Source organism: Hirundo rustica, chromosome 4 (genome assembly GCF_015227805.2).
Source record: "Hirundo rustica isolate bHirRus1 chromosome 4, bHirRus1.pri.v3, whole genome shotgun sequence".
Taxonomy (NCBI): Eukaryota; Metazoa; Chordata; class Aves; order Passeriformes; family Hirundinidae; genus Hirundo; species Hirundo rustica.
In genome coordinates, this window is record NC_053453.1 from 48,414,372 (window position 1) to 48,438,261 (window position 23,890).

The 23,890-nt window shown below is 38.9% G+C and overlaps 1 protein-coding gene across 9 annotated transcripts in view; it reads right to left on the reverse strand.

The window, feature by feature from the left end:
• Positions 1 to 609: 609 nt before the first annotated feature.
• ATF7IP (activating transcription factor 7 interacting protein) overlaps positions 610 to 23,890 on the reverse strand; it is an 83,519-nt gene continuing 60,238 nt past the window's right edge. For 6 of the 9 annotated variants that reach the window (XM_040060971.2, XM_040060966.2, XM_040060968.1 and 3 more), the window contains exons 11-15: positions 17,012 to 17,090; positions 11,186 to 11,365; positions 10,115 to 10,300; positions 7,808 to 7,917; positions 610 to 5,969 (exon numbers count right to left, since the gene is read on the reverse strand). In XM_040060971.2, coding sequence (XP_039916905.1) covers positions 5,553 to 5,969; positions 7,808 to 7,917; positions 10,115 to 10,300; positions 11,186 to 11,365; positions 17,012 to 17,090 — 972 coding nt within the window. In that variant the 3' untranslated portion in view covers positions 610 to 5,552. The remainder of the gene's footprint in view (positions 5,970 to 7,807; positions 7,918 to 10,114; positions 10,301 to 11,185; positions 11,366 to 17,011; positions 17,091 to 23,890) is intronic. The other 3 variants (XM_040060975.2, XM_040060977.1, XM_040060979.2) reach the window with 1 other exon arrangement.

The window sequence follows — 23,890 nt, forward strand, 5'->3', positions numbered from 1 at the left end:
CAAAACATCTGTTATGGTGCTGTTCCTGGCTTCTATCCTTGAAGCAGCTGCTTGGGGTGTAGAGCCCTTCATGGTGCCTGCACTGAAACACACTTTTATTAATCCTGATTTCATTATCCCTGAGTGATGCACTTCAAGCTGTGCATAGCAGCTGCTCCCTGGCCAGGTGACTGGGCCCTCAAGCTTGAAGGGTGCTCTGAAAAACACCAGTACTTTGTCCAAAGCCTATTGCTGAAAGAATGACCATTGCTTCAGAGTTCAAACCCAGCATCTTGGAGGGCAAGGAGAGCAGCACCAGCAAGTGGATTTCCATTCCTGTATTCATCTGAGGTAACTTTAGGGTGCAAGTCAATTTATACTGTCTGTCCATGCTTTGCAGAAATGCATGGAAGGCGCCTTTCCAGAAGTTACAGCATTGCTGTGGTTTTTTGCATCTGTGAGGGCAACACCATGCAGTTGACTTCCTGGGAATGACCAAGAGCCAAACCTTTGCTGCTCAATGTTACATGAGCAAGGTGGCAACAGCTCTGAAGAGGAGGAGCAGGCTCTGGGCTCTTTTTTGAGAGTTGCCTCCTGAGGTGTCAGGAACTAAGCACAGATGACTCAAGATGTTAAAAACCCAGTTTTATTTCAAAGTATAAATTCCAGCCTTGTCAGACAAAACCCCCACTACAGTTAACACAGACACACGCTAATCTACAGTACATACAAAAATGGGGAAAGCTGGCAACTGCCCAGTTTAAGTTGGACATTAAATCAGTCCTACATTTTTTCTTTTGTATTTACGAGGCCAGCTACAAAACAAAACAAGAAATGAGATTTGGAGTTTTCCAACAAAGGATTTTACACATTTGACTTCTGATAGCCAATAAATTACTAAAGCTGAACAGGAATCCCTCAACAACTACTACTCAGCTATCTTATTTACAGCTACTATTAATTTATTACCCTATTAATTTAAGACAGCAGTACAAATATATATATGTGTGTGTATGTGTATATATGTGTGTGTATATACACACCTTTACATATTTATATAGGCATATGTATATGTATATAAAAGAGAAGGAAAAAATGCTCAGCCTGCCTAATGACAATAAGAAAGATGTCTTTTTTAACTTAAAAGGGATAAAAAAGAAAATTCATTGATTTGATTTCTCCTAGCTATCCTTAATTTTTTCCTTCTCCTCTCAGAAGGTGAAATAGATTTGCATGGCAGGGCTGGCTTAGTGTCATTTGATCTCTTCTCCCTCCAGTGTTTTCATACAATGCCAACCCCTACTCAAGTCAACAAATTAAAAAAATATATACTTAATATAGCAAGCTTCTATTTAAAACATCTGCATAGATATTTCTGACAAAAGGAGAATACTCAAAGGGTGTATAAGAGGCAGGATCACAGCTTGATTTTGTACAGTGTATGCACTACCTATCCAGGGGAATGGCTGCCTCAGGAACAGACATGACCCATTCCTACATATTATATTGTTTTTTATTTACTGTACATTTAAGACAAACACCATCAAGGAAGGGGTGAAGTGGCTGTTACAGTACAAAATGATGTTCAGATCCTACTACTGAGCTGAGCTGTGGTCCCAGTGAAGATCGAGGGGGCTGTTTTCAAAGGAAGCAAGGGAAGACCCCTTAATTTTACAGGGAGAACACCACGGGTGTTTCCAGCCTTGTGCTAAAAACCCTGGGAAATGGGTGTCTCAGTGCTTGTGCTCAATGATTTAACATGGCCAAGGGCAGCACAAACAATTCCAAGGACCAATGTCATACCAACGCCCAGGGAAGCTGCTCAGAGCATGGAAATAATTACAGGCTGAGAGATCTGCATCCTTGTGTTTTCTGAAACTGCCACTGGAGACAGTACAGATGCTATACCTGCAGTCTGCCCCCTCCTAGCATTTATGTTTTTGTATTCAATCAAGTTTTTTAGCCGTACTGCTATATAAAAGAGGCCAGTGAAGCTCTAACTAGGAGAAATGCAGAACACCATTTTGCCATCAGCACTGCACAGCAGGGCTCCTCTCCAAGTAGATGAACTAACTCAAATTACTTTCAACCTGGATTATCCAGATGCCCTTGTTTAGCAAACACAGCTGTAGTTAATACTGTCTTTGCTAAAACACGTGCAACTCAGTCCAAGGCGGTACTGCTGAAATGTCATGTACCCAGAGGCAGTAGCAAAACACAGAATCACAGAATTCAGAGACAGAGTCAGGAACAACTTTATACCAAGCTATTGAAAGATGGAAAAACTTGCATTAAGTGCAGAGAAGAAACCATCGCTTCCTTTTAAGAGCCATATAGAAATTTTTAGCGTATTTAAAAGAGGATTATTGGAAGGCTTCAGCAATTGACACTTCATTAATGGAGAGACCAGCCTAAAAGTGCAGTATTAACACACCTGTACTGAATGTTGCCAAATATTTTGGAAATACTTTCAAATAAAGTCTGTAAATGAAACAATTTGTTTCTGATTCATTGTTGCTAGCAGAAAGTTTCTCAATAGTTTTCATCTTTCTGAGAGGTAAAGGATAATAAAACCATCAGCCACTCAACTACATGGGAAAAAAACTGCCATGAGGTAAGGAATTAAGCACCACTTAATTTGTATTTGTTAGCAAACTCACTGCAGAGATCTGCTACACAGTGACAATGACTGCACAAAACTGGCATAGTTCTCTCTTTGGGCATCAGTGATTTAGGGACTAGCTCCCTTGAAGGTCTCCACACCAAATTAAGCACCTCAAAATCAAGCCAGGCTTTATCACATACTTCTCCTTCTCCACCAGTCTTGCTCAGAATACTGAAATCAGACCTTTTAACTGCCCTGCTGGGATGAAACAACAGGAAAGTGATCTTTCACCCCAGAGCTGCAATGTCTTTGATCAACAAGGGTGATCAACAAAATCGTGCCAAAAACGCAGAACTGCTGCCACACAGACCAGAAATGGATCTGTTAAGACAGAAGCCAGCTTTTACAGACAGCTCAGTGAAGAACTAAATCTTTAGTAAATAAAAATGAGTCTTCTTTCTCCAATGATGCAGCCCACAAAACCTCCAAATGGAATGAAAGACCATCCCTATTAATAGCTCTACTGAAGAAAATACTCTAAATGCAGAAAATACTCTTAATTGCACCCCCTGCGTATCCCAAATGAGACAAAATTAGAACAAGGGATATCTAAATGGAAGCTCAAGCTATAACAAAGATCATGTATAGTTTGGGGTGGAATCACAACTAAATAAATGAAGTTTTAGGTTGTATCTTCATGTTTATTTTAACTTTCAAACCATAAAATTTCATAGAACTGATACGGCCAATGGCTCTTTGGTACCACCTCAAAGACACATTAAAAATTGCCCAAGGATTTGACAGCCATCAACTGGGAAGAACTGTTCTAATCTCTATTACAGAACTTTTCATAAGAGCCCAAATTTAGTCTATTTCCATAAACAAATTAAATGCATTATTAAGTAATTATTCCTTGAAATAAGCAAACAAAACATTTACTCAAACACAGAAAAATTCAAGGCATTTTTGATAATTGGCACCAGAAATACAGGGACAACTGCAGTTCAAAGGAAAGGCTGCACATTGTTCATACATGGTGTGAACCTTCTCTGAGGATACTTGGATTTAGCCAGATTTTTTTGCTTGCCCAAATCAACAGATCTGCTCTATTTCTAAATGCAAGCTTCCATACAGAGAATATCCATTACTCACCTGAGAGAAGTAACACTACCAGCAACATGAAGTAGTGCAGTAAACCAGAGAAATCTACACTGCCATTTCTTTCAGCGTAAAGGTTCTAAAAAAGGAACAACACAGAACCCATAATCTCATAGCATATTTCATCAGCCCTGTTTGGGGATTTAACTTCTCTGACACTTCTTCAATGTTGCTTCACACTTCAACGTGTTGGTTTTGAGAAAGAGAGCACTGAAAATGAAAAAATGTCACTCTACAGCTTTGCTATATGGTGGATTAAAAAAAAAAATCCCCTCTAAACTCACTGTTTGGTTCTACTGGGCAGGAATGCAACTGAAAATTGCCAAAATTAAAACCTTGCATCTACTTTCTTGTCCAGGTGCATTACAATTTTGTTCTGCAAAAAGCAAGATTAACGTCAGTGACAGTGGGGGAGAGGCACCAATTTATTTTCTCAGCTCAGAAACATCATGAAAGAATCTATTAACATTTGCAATCGCTCACATTGTTTAGGCCAGTGTCTAAAGTAGTTTCTAAACCCCCTTGGCTGTGTTTGCTTTCTGCAGAGGCAGGCAGGGGATGGGAGAGAGAAGCACACTAGGAAGCCAGCTTCTCCTTTTGTACTCACTGAGCATCCAAACGAGTGCAAAGAGGTAGAAGCTTTCATGGCACCACAACCACAGGGGGTTTCTTCTTTGGTTGAATGGCAGCATACAGCTTTCCCAAAAGAACCAGGAAAGGCTCTGGTGGAAAATAATGTCTGTATACTCAATATTCTTGACAGGACAAAAACAAATACTCAAGAATTACAGTAGGGAAAGGGTTGAGTGATACTGCAGATAACAACAAATTTACCATCAGCAGATGTTACACTTTCTTGTCTTTACAGAAATACTAATTACTGGAGGCCTGGAAAATGAGAAGCACTGATAAAAGATTAGAAGGGTAAATGGAAAAATAAATCCAAGCAAATAAAAGAACATCACAAGGTATTCTGGCTACATTTTATTTCTGAAGTTATTCTTTAAGGCACAAAATAAATCTAAAAAATAGGGCTGGATGCTGGAGGGGAGGGACAGAGAAATTGTCTGAACTAAAGAGATGTGAATGCAGTCTATACAATCTAATTTTAGATCTGATCTGGAATGCTCCCAGACTGAGTAGGGGAGGATGGTGAAAATAGAGGAGCATTCTTACTTAGAAGAGGTAGGAGGTTGTGGGATTGATTAATTTTTTTCCACCACCTCCAAATTTACATGGGTTCCTGGCCAGACTCAAGTTCCCTTGCCTCTCCTCAGAGAGCTTATTACAGTTTGTAAGGTAAGACCAGACCACTCAAGCCACCAGCACAAAAAGTGAGACCTTAAATGACCCTTAATGTCACAGCCTGCTCATAGAATGCTGGGGGGGAAGAAGCAGCTCGTTCTTGCCCTTGTGTTGGTGGTTTCAATAGACATTACTGATGTGTATGTTTTGCTTCAGACAAACTGCAATTTACTATTTTGTTTCCACTCTGAAGCAGAATCCCAGACATTCAGGATGCTCTTGGAAAAAGGATAGTAGGTATCTAGGTAAAACACCTGTCATGGAAGGAAAAACAAAATTTTCAAATGGCCAATGACATGAACTATGTAGAAAAAACAGGCTCTCTTGCTGCAGGTCGTATTTATTTTTCTTTTGGTTCTGAATGCATGTAGTGTATCACACAACTGTCTAAAATAATCCTGCAGAGTGGATTGAAAGATAAGTTACATGCATGGGATCAGCTCCTCCTAAAACTGGGGTAATTCTTGATAGCAGGACAGGTTTAAAGGGTCCAAAGATCTCTAGTTTAACTGCTCTGGGAAGAGATCACATCTGTGGACTGGGGGTCACAGAAGGGTCCAAAGCGTCCATAGATATCCTTAGCCCGGACTGCAAAGTAGTATTTGCTGCCAGACACGAACTGTGTCAGAGTGCATGCCATGGGCAGTGGCAGCGCCTTCACCTCCCCGATCTTCTTCCACTGTGAGGGCATGGTGGCACTGGGGTCCTCGTGGTAGGCATACAGGTGGTAACTGTCCACAGTGGCACAGCTCCGGTCCACCTCCATCACACTCCATGACAGCACAATCCCATTCTGGCTCTGTACCCGGGCCAGCTTCAGTTGTGGCTTTTGAGGTGGAGAAGTGTTGGCAGCTTCGGGGGGCAGACGTGGTGGCTGTGGTGCCTCTGGAAGCGGGGCAGGATGTATAGGGCGCGGTGGCTCCTAAGCAGCATAAGAGCAATAAGGGAAAGGTCAGAATCTACAGCAGTGGAAGGAGGCTTTAATTCACCATTCCCCAGGTAAGCGGAAACAGATGAGCCTGCAATCACCCAGCCATCACAACTGTCAGTCCTGTGTGCAAAAATTGTCTGAACTAGAGAGGTGTGCGTGCAGTCTTTACAATCCAGTTTCAGATCTGATCTGGGAATGCTCCCAGAGTGAGTAGGGGAGGATGGTGAAAATAGGAGTATTCTTACTTATAAGACGTAGGAGGCTGTGGGATAATTTATGATTAGTTTCCCAACCTCTAGAATTTGGGAGCTGGCAATCTTGGAGATTTGGGCTGTACCTTGCTCTCCTACCTCAGTTTTGCAAACAGCTGTACTGAAAACTGATCACCCAATTCATAGCCAAACCATGACCAAACGTTTTACTGGCAGTTCTTCTGTACACTTGACTCCATGAGTCACCTACAGACAACTCGTGCACCAATTTTGAGTATGTTCTCCTGGTAATTTGGAGGCCAGGGTGAGCTAACAGATTGCACAGCTTTTACCATTCTGATTGTGGGCAGGAATTATTGTGGGTGACAGCAGTAGGAAATGATGAGAAGGGATGGGACCAAGGATGCCATAAATTCTTAAGTTATTCTCATATAAATCCCTAGTTGTGCAAATGATCAGTGCCACAGTAATTTTCTTGTATCTTCTTTGCTTACCAGTCAGGAGGGGGTGAACTCAACACTGTGCTCTTGACCAGGACTGAGCAAGCAGTTTCACCATGACTTTGAGCCAATCTACGTTTGAGCGGCTGTTGCCACATTACCCAACACCCCAGGCAGGGCATTAAGCTGACAGCTCATCATCTTTTCTACAGACAGGTATTCAGTCACAAAAGGAAGAAAGGGTGATGGCGCCACATACATACTCTCACCTTAAATTGATCACAAAAGCTCAGCCTCACTTTCCTGAAAATTTTTAAATGAGGGCACAAATGTGTCTTTCCAGTGATATTTCTTTTTTATACAGCAAAAACAGTCTTAGGTCTCTCAGTTATATTAGTTAAGATGAATTTAGGAATGTAGTTACAGTGCTTCAAGCCTGAGATCTTTCATGTTGGAATTTAGTTTTTGGCATCTTAAGTGTTCTATGTGATATTTGCTTCATTTATTCTTATTATTTATCACTGGAGAGTGCACTAAGTTGATTGTGTCTAGACTGAAAGGATGATAACCCACCTTCTTGGCAATATGTTTACCATTTCAGGACACCATAAGTAATGTGACTGCCCAACAGTGAGTGTACAAGCAACGTATTTGAAATTTTATTAAATGAGTCAGAGAAAATTCTCAGATTCTTACCAAAAGGGGTTTTAAGTGATGCAGAAGTAATCACCCTCAACACTGACTAAAAACCTCTGGAATTTGGCAGTTGGCAATTTTGGAGATTTGATCTGTATCTTGTTCTCCTACCTCAGTTTTGCAAACAGCTGTACTGAAAACTGATCACTCAATTCATAGCCAAACCACGACTAAACGTTTTACTGGCAGTTCTTCTGTACACTTGACTCCATGAGTCACCTGCAGACAACTCATGCACCAATTTTCAGTATGTTCTGGTAATTTGGAGGCCAGGGTGAGCTAAGAGATTGCACAGCTTTTACCATTCTGACTGTGGGCAGGAGTTGCTGTGGGTGACTGGGTGGTGCCATGTATGAGAACTGGCTGAGAAATGTCAAGAAGGCATTTCACTGTTCTGCAGCTCACACTAAGAGCAGCCCGAGAGTCTCAGAGCAGAGACAAGGCTGTACATTACATCAGGTGATTGGAAAGCCCCACTCACAGTGTGCGCTTGTGGCGGTCGATGGTGCACCGTGAGCTGAGGAGCTCCAGAGCCCAGAGCCAGCCCGTTGTTCACCACGTAGGTTGTCTGAGGCATTCGCACGGTCACACCTGCAAGGTGCACAACGAACACTGTGAGTATTCAATACTTACAGGCAGCTAAACAGAACATTGGAAGACCAACTCCTTGGTTCAGCTGGATGGAGCTAATTTCAGACTCCTCCAGCTGCCAGCAGACTAATGAAGCACTGCATAACAACAAAATCACCTCCCATCTCCTGAAGCTGTAAAAGTGAGACAGAGCAAGTGCTTGTGTTTGCAGAGGGGACAGAATGTTGTTTTAGCACTTTGTAACATGAAAGAAATGGGTGCAGAGGAGCAGTTTGGGAGATGCGGGGAGCTTAAATATGAAAAGAACAATTACATCATTTTGGGATGTAGAAAGGAAAAGGGAAATGCTGCTGTAGCACAATGTTAACCACTCAGAAGGCTGTGCTGTGGAGGACACTGAAAGCCAAGAAAGCTAAGTCACTGTCAAGCAAAGAAACCTAAGTCACTGTCCAAGAAGCTTGTCCTCCCTCACAGAACAGACTCTGTGATGGACACTAGTCACAGGCATCACCATTTCAGTCATTCCCACAGCAATAAACTAGAATAGGAATAAATTAGACAGTTTTTACAGCCTTGTAAATAATACCCAAAACTCTTGCAAGCTACCAAGTTTTCATTCATTTTATACCACATCTAATTCTCTTAAATAACACTTTATCTATTCACTGTTGGAACATATATGTTCTGTGAACTCAAAGCTTTTGCTGATTGCTATGATTGCCCAGGTTGTCCCTCCACTTCTGTCTAGAAATACAAGATTTGGCGCAATCTCTATGATGCCCTAGTTCCACACTTGTGTGAGACTGAAGCATTCTAAAACTCCAGAAGACAAGCTCACAGGACAACACATTAACAGAAAACCACAGTTATTGTATGGCAATTTCTTCTCTTGATAAGAGCACAATCCAAGCTACAATCCATAGGGGATGAGTGTCAGAAGTTTGTGTAATCTTCAAGTCCAAGGCAGGGAGCTCAGAGTGCTGAAACGTAATGCTTTAATTATAAAGTGCTAAACACTCGGTAGCTGCTTTATATCTTTTTCTTATTGGAATCTCTCTAAGAAGCTGATGAAGCTGTGTGAACTCCTGTGGGATAAACAGTCACCTGAGCTGGCTATTTCTCCTCTATGAGAATCTGGTAAAATATGCTGGTTTAGTTCTGTCTCAGGAATTTATAACCATCTGAAGATGGTCAGAAATGCTTTAATAAGGTATGAGATACAAACACAGCATCACTTGTAGGTAGGGATACTACTCGCTTGAGGCAGAAGTAGAAAACTGCAATTTGGAAAACACTTTGGGGATGGGTTCTCGCAACCCAGTCAATTTTTCAAAGACAAAGTGCAGCAATCTTACTCAAGAGGCATCTGCTACTGACACTAAAGGCTGTTGCAATGATAATATAAACAAATATACATCAGTAGCAGCATCGCTACACCAGGACAACACAAAAGTAGGTACATACTCATAAAACAGAAATTTATGTTGAACATAAAGGTGTTAAAATAACCATAGTGTAGAAATTGTGGGGAGCTAAAAAAGTGAGTTAAAATCCACCCCTTTCTAACAAAATATCATTTAAATTCTTTGCCAGAAGGTATCAGTTATGCATTTGCGAAGTCAAGGGGAACTTGCCAACATCTCTACTCAAGGAAACTCAAGCATGTATCAATTTCTGATACATCCAGTGAGAAATTTCATCTTTTCAGGTCCTGAGAAAGGAAGGAAACTTGCTGAGCACAGGACACCAGAGATTGTTAAAGAATTACATTAGGATGCCTGAGAGAAATATAACTTTTAGACAGGAAATCAAAGATTTTCTATGTATGTTTTAAACTTCCTCCATAATAAAAAAATGGTCTCTATCAGAACAGTAGTGCTTGTTATATTACCTTCCACTGCCTTGTAAAGTATGGGGCATGTCAACCGCAGATGCTTAATTGGCAGAGCTAGAGCCTGGGATGACTTAAATCCAATTTCTCCTCTTCCACATAGCTGCAAGTAGAATTCCTTAGAAGCCTAAGAATTTTCTCAGTTCTGTAAGCTGGGAAAAAAACCCTAACCCTCTTTAACTAGGACCAGTATTGTAAAAACACCAAACAGTAAACTCGAATCAAAAACATAAATGCCACATCCATCACGTAGAACATACCACGCTGTATCACAGTAAGAAGTGTGTGGAAGGGATCATCCCCTACCTCCAGTCTGTGGGGTGACTGGCCTTAAGCCTGGGCTGGTCATGACAGCTCCTCTTCCAGGATTCTGAGTTGGTGGTGCAGGAATAGTGGTATAGACCACTTGATGGTTAGTAGGGGTTCTTGGGATAGGAAGCTTGGGAACAGCTGGAACCACAGGCCGATGAGTTACATTCACTGCTGTCGAAGCTGAAAAAAAGACAGAGCACTCCCTAAACCTGAATTCCATGACTCAAAGCCATATGCCTATTCCCGAGTATACATCTTCTTTGGAAAACTGACTCATCTGAGCCATGTAAAATAAAAACTGTCTTTGTCTGCTTTGGATACGGCAAGAAAACTGAAAACAGCCTAAACAGTATTTTTGCCTGAAATATTCAAGTCAATATATATACAGCTTCCTAACAGAAAAGATAAATACAACATCTCCCCCACTCCCTGTGTGTAAGGACAGTGGAAAAATATAAAATCCACCAAAGATTCTGCAGAACACAGCAGTCATAAGATAATTCCAATGCCAACTAATCTTCAGCAGTTGTATACAGAAAAAGAATGAAAGAAAAAAAAAAAGAGGATCTAAGTTTCTTTAGAAAGGGAAAAAACATGATCACACTCCAAAGTAATATTTAACTACGGCTAGAACTTCAGCGTCAGCCTTGCTATTCTGTCTGCCAAAAGAATTAATTGCCAAGTGCACAGGGACAGACATAGGAGTGATGCTGATAATGTTTTCTCCCCCATTACTTAAAGAAGCTGCAGGTTTCTTCTTTGCTTTTACCAGCAATAGCATATCTATGGTATGTAATTTCCATGACCATCCTTAGCAGGATTTCTTCCTCTCGATGGAATTAAATTGGTTCTGAATTCTTTCCAAATCAATGGTACTATCGTTCCCCTTCAACAGTTTAAAGGGAAAAGAAATGTTATGGGAAACTGACTAGACTGAAAGATTATGAAGTGACTCAAACATTCTGAATATTCACTTTAAAAGATTAGCACAAGATAGAACATGCAGCAGTCTAATTCAAGAAAAAAACAGCACTGCACTCACATGCTGATGTCAAGTGAAGTTACCTGTGGGTAATACATGGATGGTGGTCTGGGAAGGGCCACTTGTTGGCACACCCGGTTGCTGCACAGGGCTTGGCTGCAGAGGTGGCAAAGGCTGCAGGGGTCGAGTCAAGGGCTGGGTGGGTATGCTCAGTCCTGTCACAGGTGCCTGGCTCTGGTTCTGCTTCTGCTTCTTGCCATCTGCTTTAAAATAAACAAAAGATATAGACAATAGCAAACAAATTTTCATTTCTGAATCAGTTTCAAGCATCACAGTTTTACAAACCTTTCCTCCCTCTCCCATTTACAGACTGGTGAGGATATGCCAAGCATGACATTTCTCTGACCTTTTTTGCTTATACAAACAAATCTACAGAAAATTCATTCAATTCTCCTCACTTTCCTCACTGCAATCTCCAGACATACTCCGCAATGTTCTATTCCGTTATCATGAAGCCTGCATACTTCAAAGCAATTTGGAAACCCAAATTCAATGGAACACTGTGCCAAAGTCTTTAAAAGTTTATATTAAAAAAAAATCCTAAAACCTTTAAAGGCCTAAACACTGCTGTACTCAAATTTAGTTCCCTAAGTAAGTCTTGTCTACCTTTGATGTTTACATCTTTTTATTTGCTGACTCTTTCCTTTGTTTAATCTATTAGCCAGTCCTCTTGCTGCTATTTTGAATTTTCATGATATTTACATTAAAAAGGGGAAATAGCTTTATTATTTATAGAAAACTTTAAAAAGAGAATTTGTTTTATCACACTGACACACTCCTCAACATGACTGACTTATGATACTGACAAATAATGCCGATATATATAGTTTACTACAGCAATACCTTTTCCTGCTTTAGTTTATTTGTGACTACATAAAATATTTACTAGATTGCAAATCTGTATCTAATCAAGACTTTGCATAAGTTGAAAAAAGAATTGAGAAGCTTTCATCTGGACATTAAAGCAGTAACGGGCAGAGGAAACAGAAGGGAAGAACTAAAAAACACAAGATAAAAGAGGAGATTTTAAGGGCAGTCATTTAGAAGGATTCTTCCCTAATAAAACTGTACATGCATCAGCCACTAATTTAGTAAAAAAGCACAAAATATAAAGATGAAAATATGTAAATACTCATTTTACTCTTAAGAAAATATAACAATAAAGTGAGGACCACATTTAAAATGTTCAATTTAGTATAACAACTAGATTTCAAAGCATTAAGAAGAGGGTTAATGCCAGCATAGCTCAAAGTGTTGGGGTTTTTAGCAGGTTGAGACTATTTTGATGGTCTTACTGGGCTGTGTTTAACATTAGCTGCTAACAGCTTGAAGTAGCAGTGCCCTTCACAAACTGCTGTATGATTCTATGAAACAAAATTACAGAATCACAAAATCATTAAGGTTGAAAGAGACCTTCAAGATCATCTAGTCCAATCATCAACCCAGCCCCAGCATAATCGCTCTCAGACCATATCCCCAAATTCAAGACCTCAAAAATAAAACGCAGTATGAACCACAGCCCACGTTGTCCCTCTGTAGACTCAACACCCAAGCTACTTCACTGAAGCCATTGAGTGAGAATAAAAATATACTGTTTTGTTTTTTTCTCCCAAAGTCTATAAAAGGAGCAGTGAAGGGATGCTCATTTTGAAAACAAAAGCTGAATCCTTCCTGCTCTTTGATCAACTAACAGGCCTTGTGATTGGTTCAAGCTTCTTTTACTGTCCACGATTATGAGAGATTTCCCAGTGTTCAATAAACTACCTGACTCCAAAGAGATTCCTACAGAGATGTATACATCTGTTTACTTCAAATATTTACAGACTGAAGCACATCTCAACTACCACTGAATAATTTCAGTGATGTGAGTGCATTCTTAGTCATGACTTACAAGATGCACTTACAATCCAACAAGCAAAAACCTTTACACCCTTACTGTTGTAAATGTGGTTTAAGGAAAGATGACAGCCTAGACAAATGTGAGGGCTTTTTGAGTTTCGCTTTTGTTTTAAATTTCACACAGAGTAAGTTCATGTACCCACGACAAATCAAGAAGAGCCCTGCTAACATTCCAGTGACTGGAAACTAGGTGAACATTGCACCACCCACAGGAAATGATGACAGACAACTAACTAGACTTCATTAAATAAATGGAAACAAACAGCAAAGGTTATTTAAGTAAAAAGGAACAAAAACAAACAAACAAAAACCAGCAAGGAAGACTGGGTACACAGTAAGCACAGGACTAAGGTTAAAAGTCATTATGGAAGAGTTTCCAATATTAAATGAACCCATCATAATATTCACAACATATGTGGACCTAGAGGAGACAAAAATATGGAAATGAGTAAAATGGAAATTGTTACTACTGGAGGTGTAAGCAAAACTACTAATCTAATACACACAACAGAGGGAAGGACTAATTTCCACACCAGGAACAGTCTACAACACTGCAGTTATAGCACAAAGGAGTTTTGAACAGTGTTCTAGTTCATAACTGGTACAGATGGATTAGAAAACAGCAAGCATGCCACAGCCATGGTCAAGAATAAGAAAAAAAAAATATTCAGAGAACTACAGATTTGTTAACCAGAAAAAAACACCTTATAAGATAAAAAAATTATTTTATATTTAGTAATTTTTCCTACAAAATAATAAAAAAGCAGAATGTAGCTGTTTTAATTTAAGAGTACATTTACGTATCTTAGACTACAGACCCACTTTAGACTAAATCTATTAATTGTTTCAAGACTCATACAAAATAATTTTATGATCCTTTTATAAAAAGTCCAGCAAGGTCCAAAGTGCAAGTATGGCAAGATACTTGCGGACAGAAAAGTATCTAGATTACTCTTACCATGGCTTCTCAAAAATTACACTCTCTTTTCATTAATAATTTTTGCACAAATCAGAAGGTGTTATTAGATATTAGTAGATACTAAGATCTATTTAAATATCCTTTACAAGTAACAGAATTAGGTTTACTTTTTATGTGGGTGACAATGCTGTAAAGAAAATAATCAGGAACTGAGCGTTCCCAACAACACTACATAAGTGTTGCTCTTCAATTTGAAATAGTGTTGAGCTAATATTCCTGCAGGAAGCACCATAAGGCTGAAAGTATTTTCTCTCCCGAGTCTGTGTAAATCTAGGAGAAAATAAAACCTGCTCCACATTTGCTATGAACAAGTGCAGTGGAAAAAATATTTGGCCAAAGGTATATAGATGCTTATGACCATGCAAAAGCTGTTACAAGTGTACTCTTCCTCTGTTTAACCCTTAAGTTATTATCAGAATACACTCCTGAGAACCTTGCTCAAAAATCCTAGTGCTGTGTTCTCACACACGTGTGGTGAAACTCAAGCTTTTATTAGGGGCTCCTATGTGTCTACAGCTATTATTAAAAACCACATGACTTCTCACACAAATTCTAAACTTGAACTAATCTGCACTGGTTTCATACCATCAGCTTCTGCTTTGCAGTGAAGAGACACACAGGAACTAACCCAGCATGAAAGTACTCCACTAATCTTCCCCCTAATGGAAGGACAATATTCTAAGACCTTACAGCTAAGGGGAAAGAATCTCAGAATATCCCACTATATAAATTTTTAGGATACTGGCTCAAGCCTCAACAAAGAAACTGAGGATGAATTAAGCTGCAATGGAGCTATGACTCTGTAGCACTCCCAGCTAGAGAAACGGTCTTACAGTTCTATGTGCAACTGTGATATTGATCTTTTATGGCAATTGTGAGGTGAACATCTACTTAATGCAATTAGGAAGAAAAAAGCTTTCTGGAAAATGTTATTTTCAGGAACTTTTAGACAGAAAAATATTAGCTGAAATATACTGCAATACTGTGACACGCTACTTTAAAATAGAACACAAATCCGTTTTAATCAATCTTGCTGGGTGTCTTTTACAGAATATTAAATAGGACTGGGGAGGATAACCTTACCTGACAGGCTTGCACAGTCCCAAGGCAACCACTTTTTTATCTTTTTGAGAACTAACCCTCAGAAGAGATGACAAGTGATAAAAACTTGATTCCCTCAGCTATTCTGCCACTCAGCTCGTCAAGTCAAAATCCTGGCTGAGAAGGACCTCTGGTGACTGGGAAGTCCAGTTTCTTGTTGAAGCTGGACTGTCAATAACAACTTATTCAAATGATCTGTGGTTCTGCCCTGCTGAATCTCAAAAACATTCAAGAGGACAATTTCTACCATCCCTCTGTGCAGCACTATGGTGACTTCTGTCCTCCTCAAGCTGAACTTGAACTTCCTGAACTTGTAGTTCAAGGCCACTGCTCCTTAATGTATCATCTGGCACTACTGAAGAGAGTTGTGCTCTGTCATTTTTGTAACTATACTCAAAGTAGCTGTAGGCTGCTCTTACATTGTCTCTTGCTTAGCTCTTTGCCAAACACCCTGGTCTGTTGATCTCCTCTCACAGGTCACGCACTCCAGGCCCTCACCATCCTGAAACCATCAGTGGGGGCCTCTCCAGCACTACCACAACTCTTCTGAACTTGAAGAAGAGGGAGCCAAAACTGAACACCCTATTTCAGCTGTGGTTCCACTAGTGTCAGTTTGGGGGAATACTTAAATTGAAATGAGAACACACTGTCAGCTCATACTCAATTCACTGTGCACCACATATCTGTTACTGGTAAGAGAGCCAGACAGCCAGCTATCTGAATTGCATCATGCTTTCCTAATACTTGTGTACCGCACACACTCCCTTTTTGGTGATAACATCTCATGGAACTGTTCAAGGCCAGGCTGGATGGAGCTTTGAGCAACACGGTCTAGTGGGAGGTGTCCCTGTCCTTGGCATGGGGGGTTGGAATGAGATCACCTTAAAGATCCTTTCCAACCCAAACCATTCTATAACTCTAAGATTTCTTTCTCACTGGAAGAAATGCTACCACATGCCAAAATGATTTTCTACATTTGTGTAATACAAATGCAAAGCAAGTTAAACTATTAAGAATGTTTGTGTAGAACTTGAATGGACAAGCTAGAGAACTATCAAGGTTGTCCAGAGGAATGAAACTTCTTGGTGGCTGGACTTGAGAATGTAGCACAGGGACATGCATTTAGAGACCAGACAGAATGAAAGTTTTACCTTCAATAGCAGAAATATGATTTTTTTCCCAATGAAAACGACACCACAATACATGGTCTTAAGTAGAGACTCTTTCCTTCTGTGAAGTACTATCATTCTTCACTAATCCAATGATAACTATAATTAGATTGGCCTACATTTACACAAGATTTATATAAAAAGAAGTATGTTCTTCTAAATGATGAAGTGTATCCAAACTGCCGAAGTACAAAAGGGCACAACTATATTTACTCTGCTCTCAGCATACAGTCCTAAAGCAAACAACAGTTTGCATTTGGTCTTTAAACTCTTGCAGACAAAGTGTTAGTTAAACAAAAGATTAGATGCTATAATACTCTAATGCCTAAATATCAACTATAGAATTAAAAGACCTAGAATTATAATCAGTAAACAGAACAAGATAAATACATCTAGAAGAACTTTCGGAAAGATCAACAACTCAAACATCTCAAATTACTCCCCAAGCCTAAGGGATTTAAGCACAGATAGCATTAATGCTTGAAGTAAAGGAATGGTGAAACTCTTTAGGACTGTAAGCAAAATTGCTTTTATTTAACACCTAACAGAGTTTTTTTTAACAAGTGTCCTATCTAACTGAAACACCAAGGGAAAAAATACACTAAGCAGAAACAGAAGTTCATTCCTTTCTGCCATTCACAGGATGAAATAACACTTGTAGCTCAATTATCCCTGCAGCTAGGAAAGTATTTTTCACCTACCTTGAGAAGAGTTGTCATCCTCTTCATCCAGTGTAAGATCAATGACACCTCCTGATTCACTTCCTGTTAATTTCCCGCTCTGAAAGACAAAACTCCTTTGTTTGGCAAAAGCAAATCCAGGGAACACAGTTGGAAAAGGGACACATTGAACACTCAGAAGGAGAGGTCTCAGAATTGATACTTATTAGAAAGGAACTGAAAAACTGAGCCAGAGAAGGTAATTTCAGATGAATATCTCAAGACTTGAAAAATGGGTGATAACCAAATGACTATATTGCAGTAACAAGTATTAAAGTATTTTCAGCTTTATAAGGAGTAAGAACCCCTGATGAATACCAACATATTGCTGTTTTACAGGTAAATGCATAACAATTTGCTGTTATAAAGTATATTTCAACTATGACTCCTAACATTTTAATCTGGTTTTAATCTGTCCTTTCTGCTGTAGTGGTGTAACTTTCTGACACAGCAGCCATCAGGACAATATACTACTTACCCTGAGACAGCTTTGCCTGTGTACTTATAAAGACACTGACTTTACATTAAAAAAAGGGAAAGCTATGCTGGAACTTGTATGCTTACAAAACACATCAAAAAGCCATCAGAAAACTCCAACTGTATTCAGTAATTTCACTACTGTATTCTAACCCATTATTGACAAATCTTAGCATTTATTATTCTACATACAGACCAATTTTTAACCTTCCCTTTAAAGAGCATAAAGGGATCTTTTAAGCTATTGCCCAGGTTAAATGTTTTAACAAAAAACCCTAGAAGAACACCAAACAAGATTTATCTTCCAGATCAACTGCTGTCCCTTGGCTGGTCAGACTGCAGAGATCACCAACATTTCCCCTTAGGTGATGAGAAAAACATGGTGGAGGTCTTATATATTTCTGTGGCTTTAAAGGTACTTTCTAGAAAAAAAATCATGATTATGAGTTTCTACTTCCTTAAACTTGCTACAAAAATTAGTTGAGGTTTCTTCTTTTTGTTGTTGTTTGGTGGAAGAGATTATCACTTCTTGTTGGACCGAACCACTACATATTTATGGATTAGAGTCAGTTAAGTTTCCTTAGGACAGACAAGAAGCTACAAAAGCACCATAATTATCAAAAAATCTTTGAGCAATTAACATGGAAAAAAGCATAAGTTATCAGACCCACATGGTCTGTACAAATGCTGACACAATATATCCTAGGAATATCAGAGCTTTTCTGTGTAGTCAGGAGTGACAGATGCCCAAAGCCTAAGCACTGAGATTATCTGCTCTATGACCTTTCACTTGGGTAAAACTAAGACTTTAAGGAAGTCTGAAAGGCAATTCTCACACAGGCAAGGTTCCGAGGAGAGGCAAAAAGAGGTACTGTATGGTTACTAAATGCAAGAAGCTGCCTGAATTATCAGTCACTGAATTTGGAGAGCCTGAGATGACAGTTCTCTTCATTATCCATTAATACAACCTGGTTTCTTTTTGCCTTTAAGTTCTGATGCTGTCACTGATGAAATTCTGCTAATAAAATACAATACCAAATTTAAGTAAAAAATATCTAACTACTTATGTTCACAGGTGGTAGAAGAGATCTCTATAGGGACTAATCTTCCCCATACACAGAGAAATGTATTTCAGAATTATTAACCACGGAATTCTTCTCTTGAGTGGTTGCTATTTAAAATACTTTCTAGCTTTGGGTTTCCTAGTATGATGAGCTGATTTAACCACATAAAATACATTGGTCTGAAGTAATTTCCTTTCAATTCTTCCTCTGCAAGGAAATCAAAATCCTTAGAAAAATACTCTGTATGACAGCTAACTGTTTTGAAGCCCTACTTGGCTGTGCCAATTGAGAAAGTTCTTTGAATTTCCAAGTCAGCAAGTGTCACAGCATGCATTTCTTTATTTTGATGTGTCAAAAAGGAAGGCCGAAATCTTGAGTTACTGAAACAGGCAACTTTTAACTCACCCAACAAGGTCTCATACACCCAATTCTCAGGAAGAGAGATCTCTTGGCCAGCCACACTATTCAAGGTTTTTTATTAAATGACCTGGGACAGCAATCTCCTCAACAGGAGCCATCCAGAAGTGGTTAGGCTCTTTCTTCAGCTTACCCTAGAAGCTGCAGATCTGCAGGGCAGCCTTTGAGCGGAGCTCTGGGTACACGCCCAGTCCTGGTTCCAAGACACACATTCCAGCTACTCCCAGCAGATGCTGTACTCAATGCACAGCACACCATGAAGTCCTGTATCCCAGCCTCCCCAGCTAGATTCCCTACTTCACCAAACATGCATTTCCTTCAAATGATATGTAGGGGTACAGGAAAATCTTAAGGAAACTTGAAAAAAACAAAAAGGCTGAACATTGTATTTCTCCCTAGAGGAGCATGGTGTAGGCAGGATATCCCCATACAAAACAGACTGTTCATTATGCCTGTTATAAAGGTCAGGATTTTGACTATTTGCAGTGTCAACCTACACTCATAAGCAGGAGGGGTAGTATCCATTTCTATATCCCATAGTGTTGGCACACACAGTTTTCAGATACTTGCAGGTATCTCAAATTTGAGAATGAAATTTAGGAAGAACTGGCAATCAGATGTTAGAGGACTAGTCCACACTACCTTCCCATGGTAAAATTAGGCATCTCCATGATTTGAGAGAGCAACTTTATCACCATATCCCAGATGTTTCTGGAGTTCTGATACCACCAGAATGGTTAAGACCTACAAATTTAACCACAGGGCATCATCTCTGTGAAATGCAATAAAGGGTTTTCAGAAAACCCCTTGCCCAACCAAACAAGAAAATAAAACCAACCCTTTTTTAGTATCATGACTATTTTACCCCAAAATTCTAAGGAAAATTTTTGTAGTACAATGACCTGTGAAAACTCCAGTGTACAACAGAACTAGGTTTGAGGAAAGACTACAGAGAAACAACTGCCCTTTTCTTCCTTAAAAAAGAGGGAATGGGATTCTTTGGAGAAGATTGCCATGCTACACATTACAAACGGAGATTCAGACGTGCTGCTCTGAGCAAAAATAGAAACCAACTTCAGAATGCTTGCAGCCCGGATGAAGTCAAGAGGGAACCTGGCACTGGACTTTCAGTCATATATGAGCAACACTTCCGTTTGTTGAGCAACACTTCCGTTTGTATCAAAAACTGAAACAAGAGAACAAGTCTTTCAGCTCCTAATATTAGATTTTGCAAGCATGTGGGCAGAAACTGGTAAAGCAGAAAAGCGTAGTCAAAGCATACTGGTCTGCTATCACTAGCTATCTCCAAACACAGGAAGCCAACAAAATGAAAGTGCTTCAGCTGATCTCTGCAGAAGAACAGATGATGCCACCTTAATACCTTTCTATCAGTGCAGCCACATTAGTGAAATAATTAAAATCATTAACAAGAACCTCAAACATATGCCTGATGGTTTAGTTCACATATTGCAAGTTACAAGTCTTAGTAACAAACGATTCACACACATTAGAATACAAATAAGCTGAAAAAGAAACTAAACAACCACGGCAATATAAAGTGATCTGTATATATTTAAAATGTCACAGTTATAAATAATGAACACAAAACAAAACAAACAAACAAACAAAAAACCCCACACCCAACCAAAGCAAATAAAATCACAATACCACAAGCCAACCTGCCATCATTTGTCAGAACCTGCACACCTGTCTCCATACGAAACAGAAGCTGTACTTAAAACTGATTGTTTAAAACATCATCTGGAAACTTTCTAGTGATCTAGAAAAAAAAGTTTACATTGAGATTTTAAAGAAATGTAAACTACCAAACCCCATTTTCCATCCTTTTACAGCTCATGTATCTTAATGTATGTACCTTTAAATTCCAAGTAAGTAGAAATCCTCCAAAATACTGTCATTTATATTGCCATTTTGGACCTGTGTTATCAGAGCAGGTGAGCAAAGCTTGTAGAGCCTGAAAGTAGCAACATCATGAACTGAACAGTTAATCACAACTGTATCTGAGCTGCCTCAGCTTAAATATCTCTTCTTTCATACGGCAGTCAGCAGTGTGACAATCTTAATAAAAAACAGTGAATGAGAAAAGTCAATTAAAAATGGAATTAAAAATTCAACCTAACAAACCCCACTCTGAAATGCCAGACTTTTAAATACATATGTAAAAAAAAAAAAATTAGGAAGAATGTAAGAAAAATACAAGACTTCATCTTTTCTTGACTTCCCAGTTTTAATATGGCCACGTTTAGTCTTCAGCTGGTAGGTACACTTCGAATTGCAATTAAAATGTTTTGCATAAAAGCAGTATGTCCTGTAACTGAACATTTCATACTGAAATCTGGTGTAGGTCCAGCCCAAGACAACACACGTAACTTGGAGTTGAAAGGCAAAAGACAAGGTGAAGGGGGGGAGAGGACTGAAAGATACAACTAAGAACAGAAGCAAAGGTGAAAAAAGGAAGCAGAAGGAAGAAGAAAGGTAGCAGGGGAAAAGAAAATAACATGCCATGCAGCAACTGAGCCGGCACCACCATAACTATGGAAGGATGCGCTAAGTGTACCACAAAGTTACTTTGCTACTCCCAGTGTTGTGCATTTTTCCTGAAATAGCCCACTGAGGAGAAGGCCCTTCATATTTACAATCTTGATCTGTTTTGAAAAGTGTGTTCTTTAAAGAAAACCTTGTCAAATTTCAGCCCCTCTGCCCCAGCTGCTTTAGTCTGCAAAGTCATGTGCACACCTACTGCAATAACCAACATGAAATAATCTGTTTGTGCGTCAGATGCCCCAGGCAAACATCTAACTTGGCAAGTGTGAAGTCAAAGTATTTTAATGGCAAGCACAGAACTTGTGAAAGCAGCAACTGAAAGACCTTAAAAGGGCAAAAACTGAAAGCACAAACACTCAATCCTTTCAAGTATCTGAGTAAAATCTGTCAAGTCCTGAAACAGACATCATAACCTCTTCTAAATTCCTCTTTATCAGTTACATGAAAACTGCTTTACAGTGAATATGGAAGTTGAAACAATAAAAAGTATGCATAAAATGAATGCAACTATTCAAATTTGTGGGTTTTTTTTTCCTACTTCGTATTAGAAATTGGATTTATAACTAACTGGAAAACTTTTGCTTAAAACTTACATTTTCAGATTTTCTTGACCATGAAAACTACTAGAAAGAAGACTTGTTTTTATTAACGATGCAAAATCTCTTTATATTTTCGTAATAACACTTCAATTCAGAGTTTTCTACAAAGAATCAGTAAAAATTACCTATGCTCCCAATTTCATGTATTTTCTATTGCATATGCATAGACAACATAATATCCGCTTTCTTCCAATCCCAGTCACTAAAGTCTTTTTAAGAATGGAAGAAGCAACTGAGAAATAGGTGGACTGACAAATAAGATATACTTAAGGAGACAACTGCTAGGAAAAAAGCAGCAATAATACAGTTTTCCTTGAGAAAGAAAATAATTAGACATTGACTTTCTAAAACCAGTGTCATACAGATATTAAAGAAATTGGAACAGTAAGTATAATAGAAAAGGGGTTCTTACAGGTAATAAAAATCATAGGACTTGTCAAAAATGGATAAATACAGGGTCACCTCAACTTGATGTTACAATTAAGATCTGCAATAAAACCAAATGCAAATGTTTTACAATTAGGAACTTTTTTCCTTCTACTGGAAGACTGTCATAATATCCCCTATATCAATGACTGCAATACCAAATAATTAATCTACAGACTAGCAAACAGTACATTAATAAAGAGGAATCAGAAGGGCATCAGCCTCGCAATAAAATGAAGGGTTGTCTCTGGTGTTCAAGTGATTCTGAAGCAGTTTCCTCATCTGCCTCTAGATAAGTAGGGACATTGAGACAGGCTAGTACCATTATATGTGTTTTTCCACTTGCAGAGACCATTTTACGGTGTTGTAAAATATACTGGAGTGGCATAAAGAATATTACCTTGGCTTTGCTATCCAGCAACTTTTTCAGATCATTACTGCTGCAAATTAGGTTGATTCATAATTTGCAATTTTGAAAAGCAAGCTTTTTTTTTACAGACTCCCATCCCCACACATTTTTTCCACCACCACAAGGAAAACAAACGTAAGGAAGGAGACAATTTAAAGACCAAAGCACATATTGGCAGACATGACATTGAGTAAAAATTTATCTCCCACCGTAAATGCAATTGTGAAATTTAACACAGAAAAAGTTGTAACACCACAGCACATGTACACCAATGGCAAACTACTGTAGAAAACTGTGAAAGAAACCTCTAAAGCTCAAACGGAACAGCTCAACAATATGCACATATATTATACAAAATGAAAAAACAGAAGCTACAAATTGGTATTCTGAAGAATGCTCTGATTGTGCACGTCTCTATTCACATATGAGATGCATGATTTTAAATATTTTGGTATTATATAACGCCACAGTTCAGTTCATCACTAAGAGGTAACAAGGTTATTGATTGTAATGCCACCTGCTTTTCATAAATTAACATTTCAGTATGTAATAATGAAAAACTAAGGGGAAAAATGCAACAATGAAAAAAATACATTGCAAAATGAAAAAGTAATTTCAGGGTAGTAAAGATCAAAATTCTGAAGCTTATGTGTAGCACACTGACACAGTGCAGACAATTTTATTAATAGTTTCTACTATAACAAACTAGAAAAAAATCTGGAGGTTGTAAACCAGACAATTCATGAAGCATTACACCATCACAATAATACATGACACACCAAAGCGTTATATAATAGCAAAATCAATCTTAAATTATGGGGAGTGATGTTAAAAACATGTCTTGGGAATGGGATGCACGTAGAGAGGGTGACAATACTGTGTTTGCATGCATATTTATAAGGTC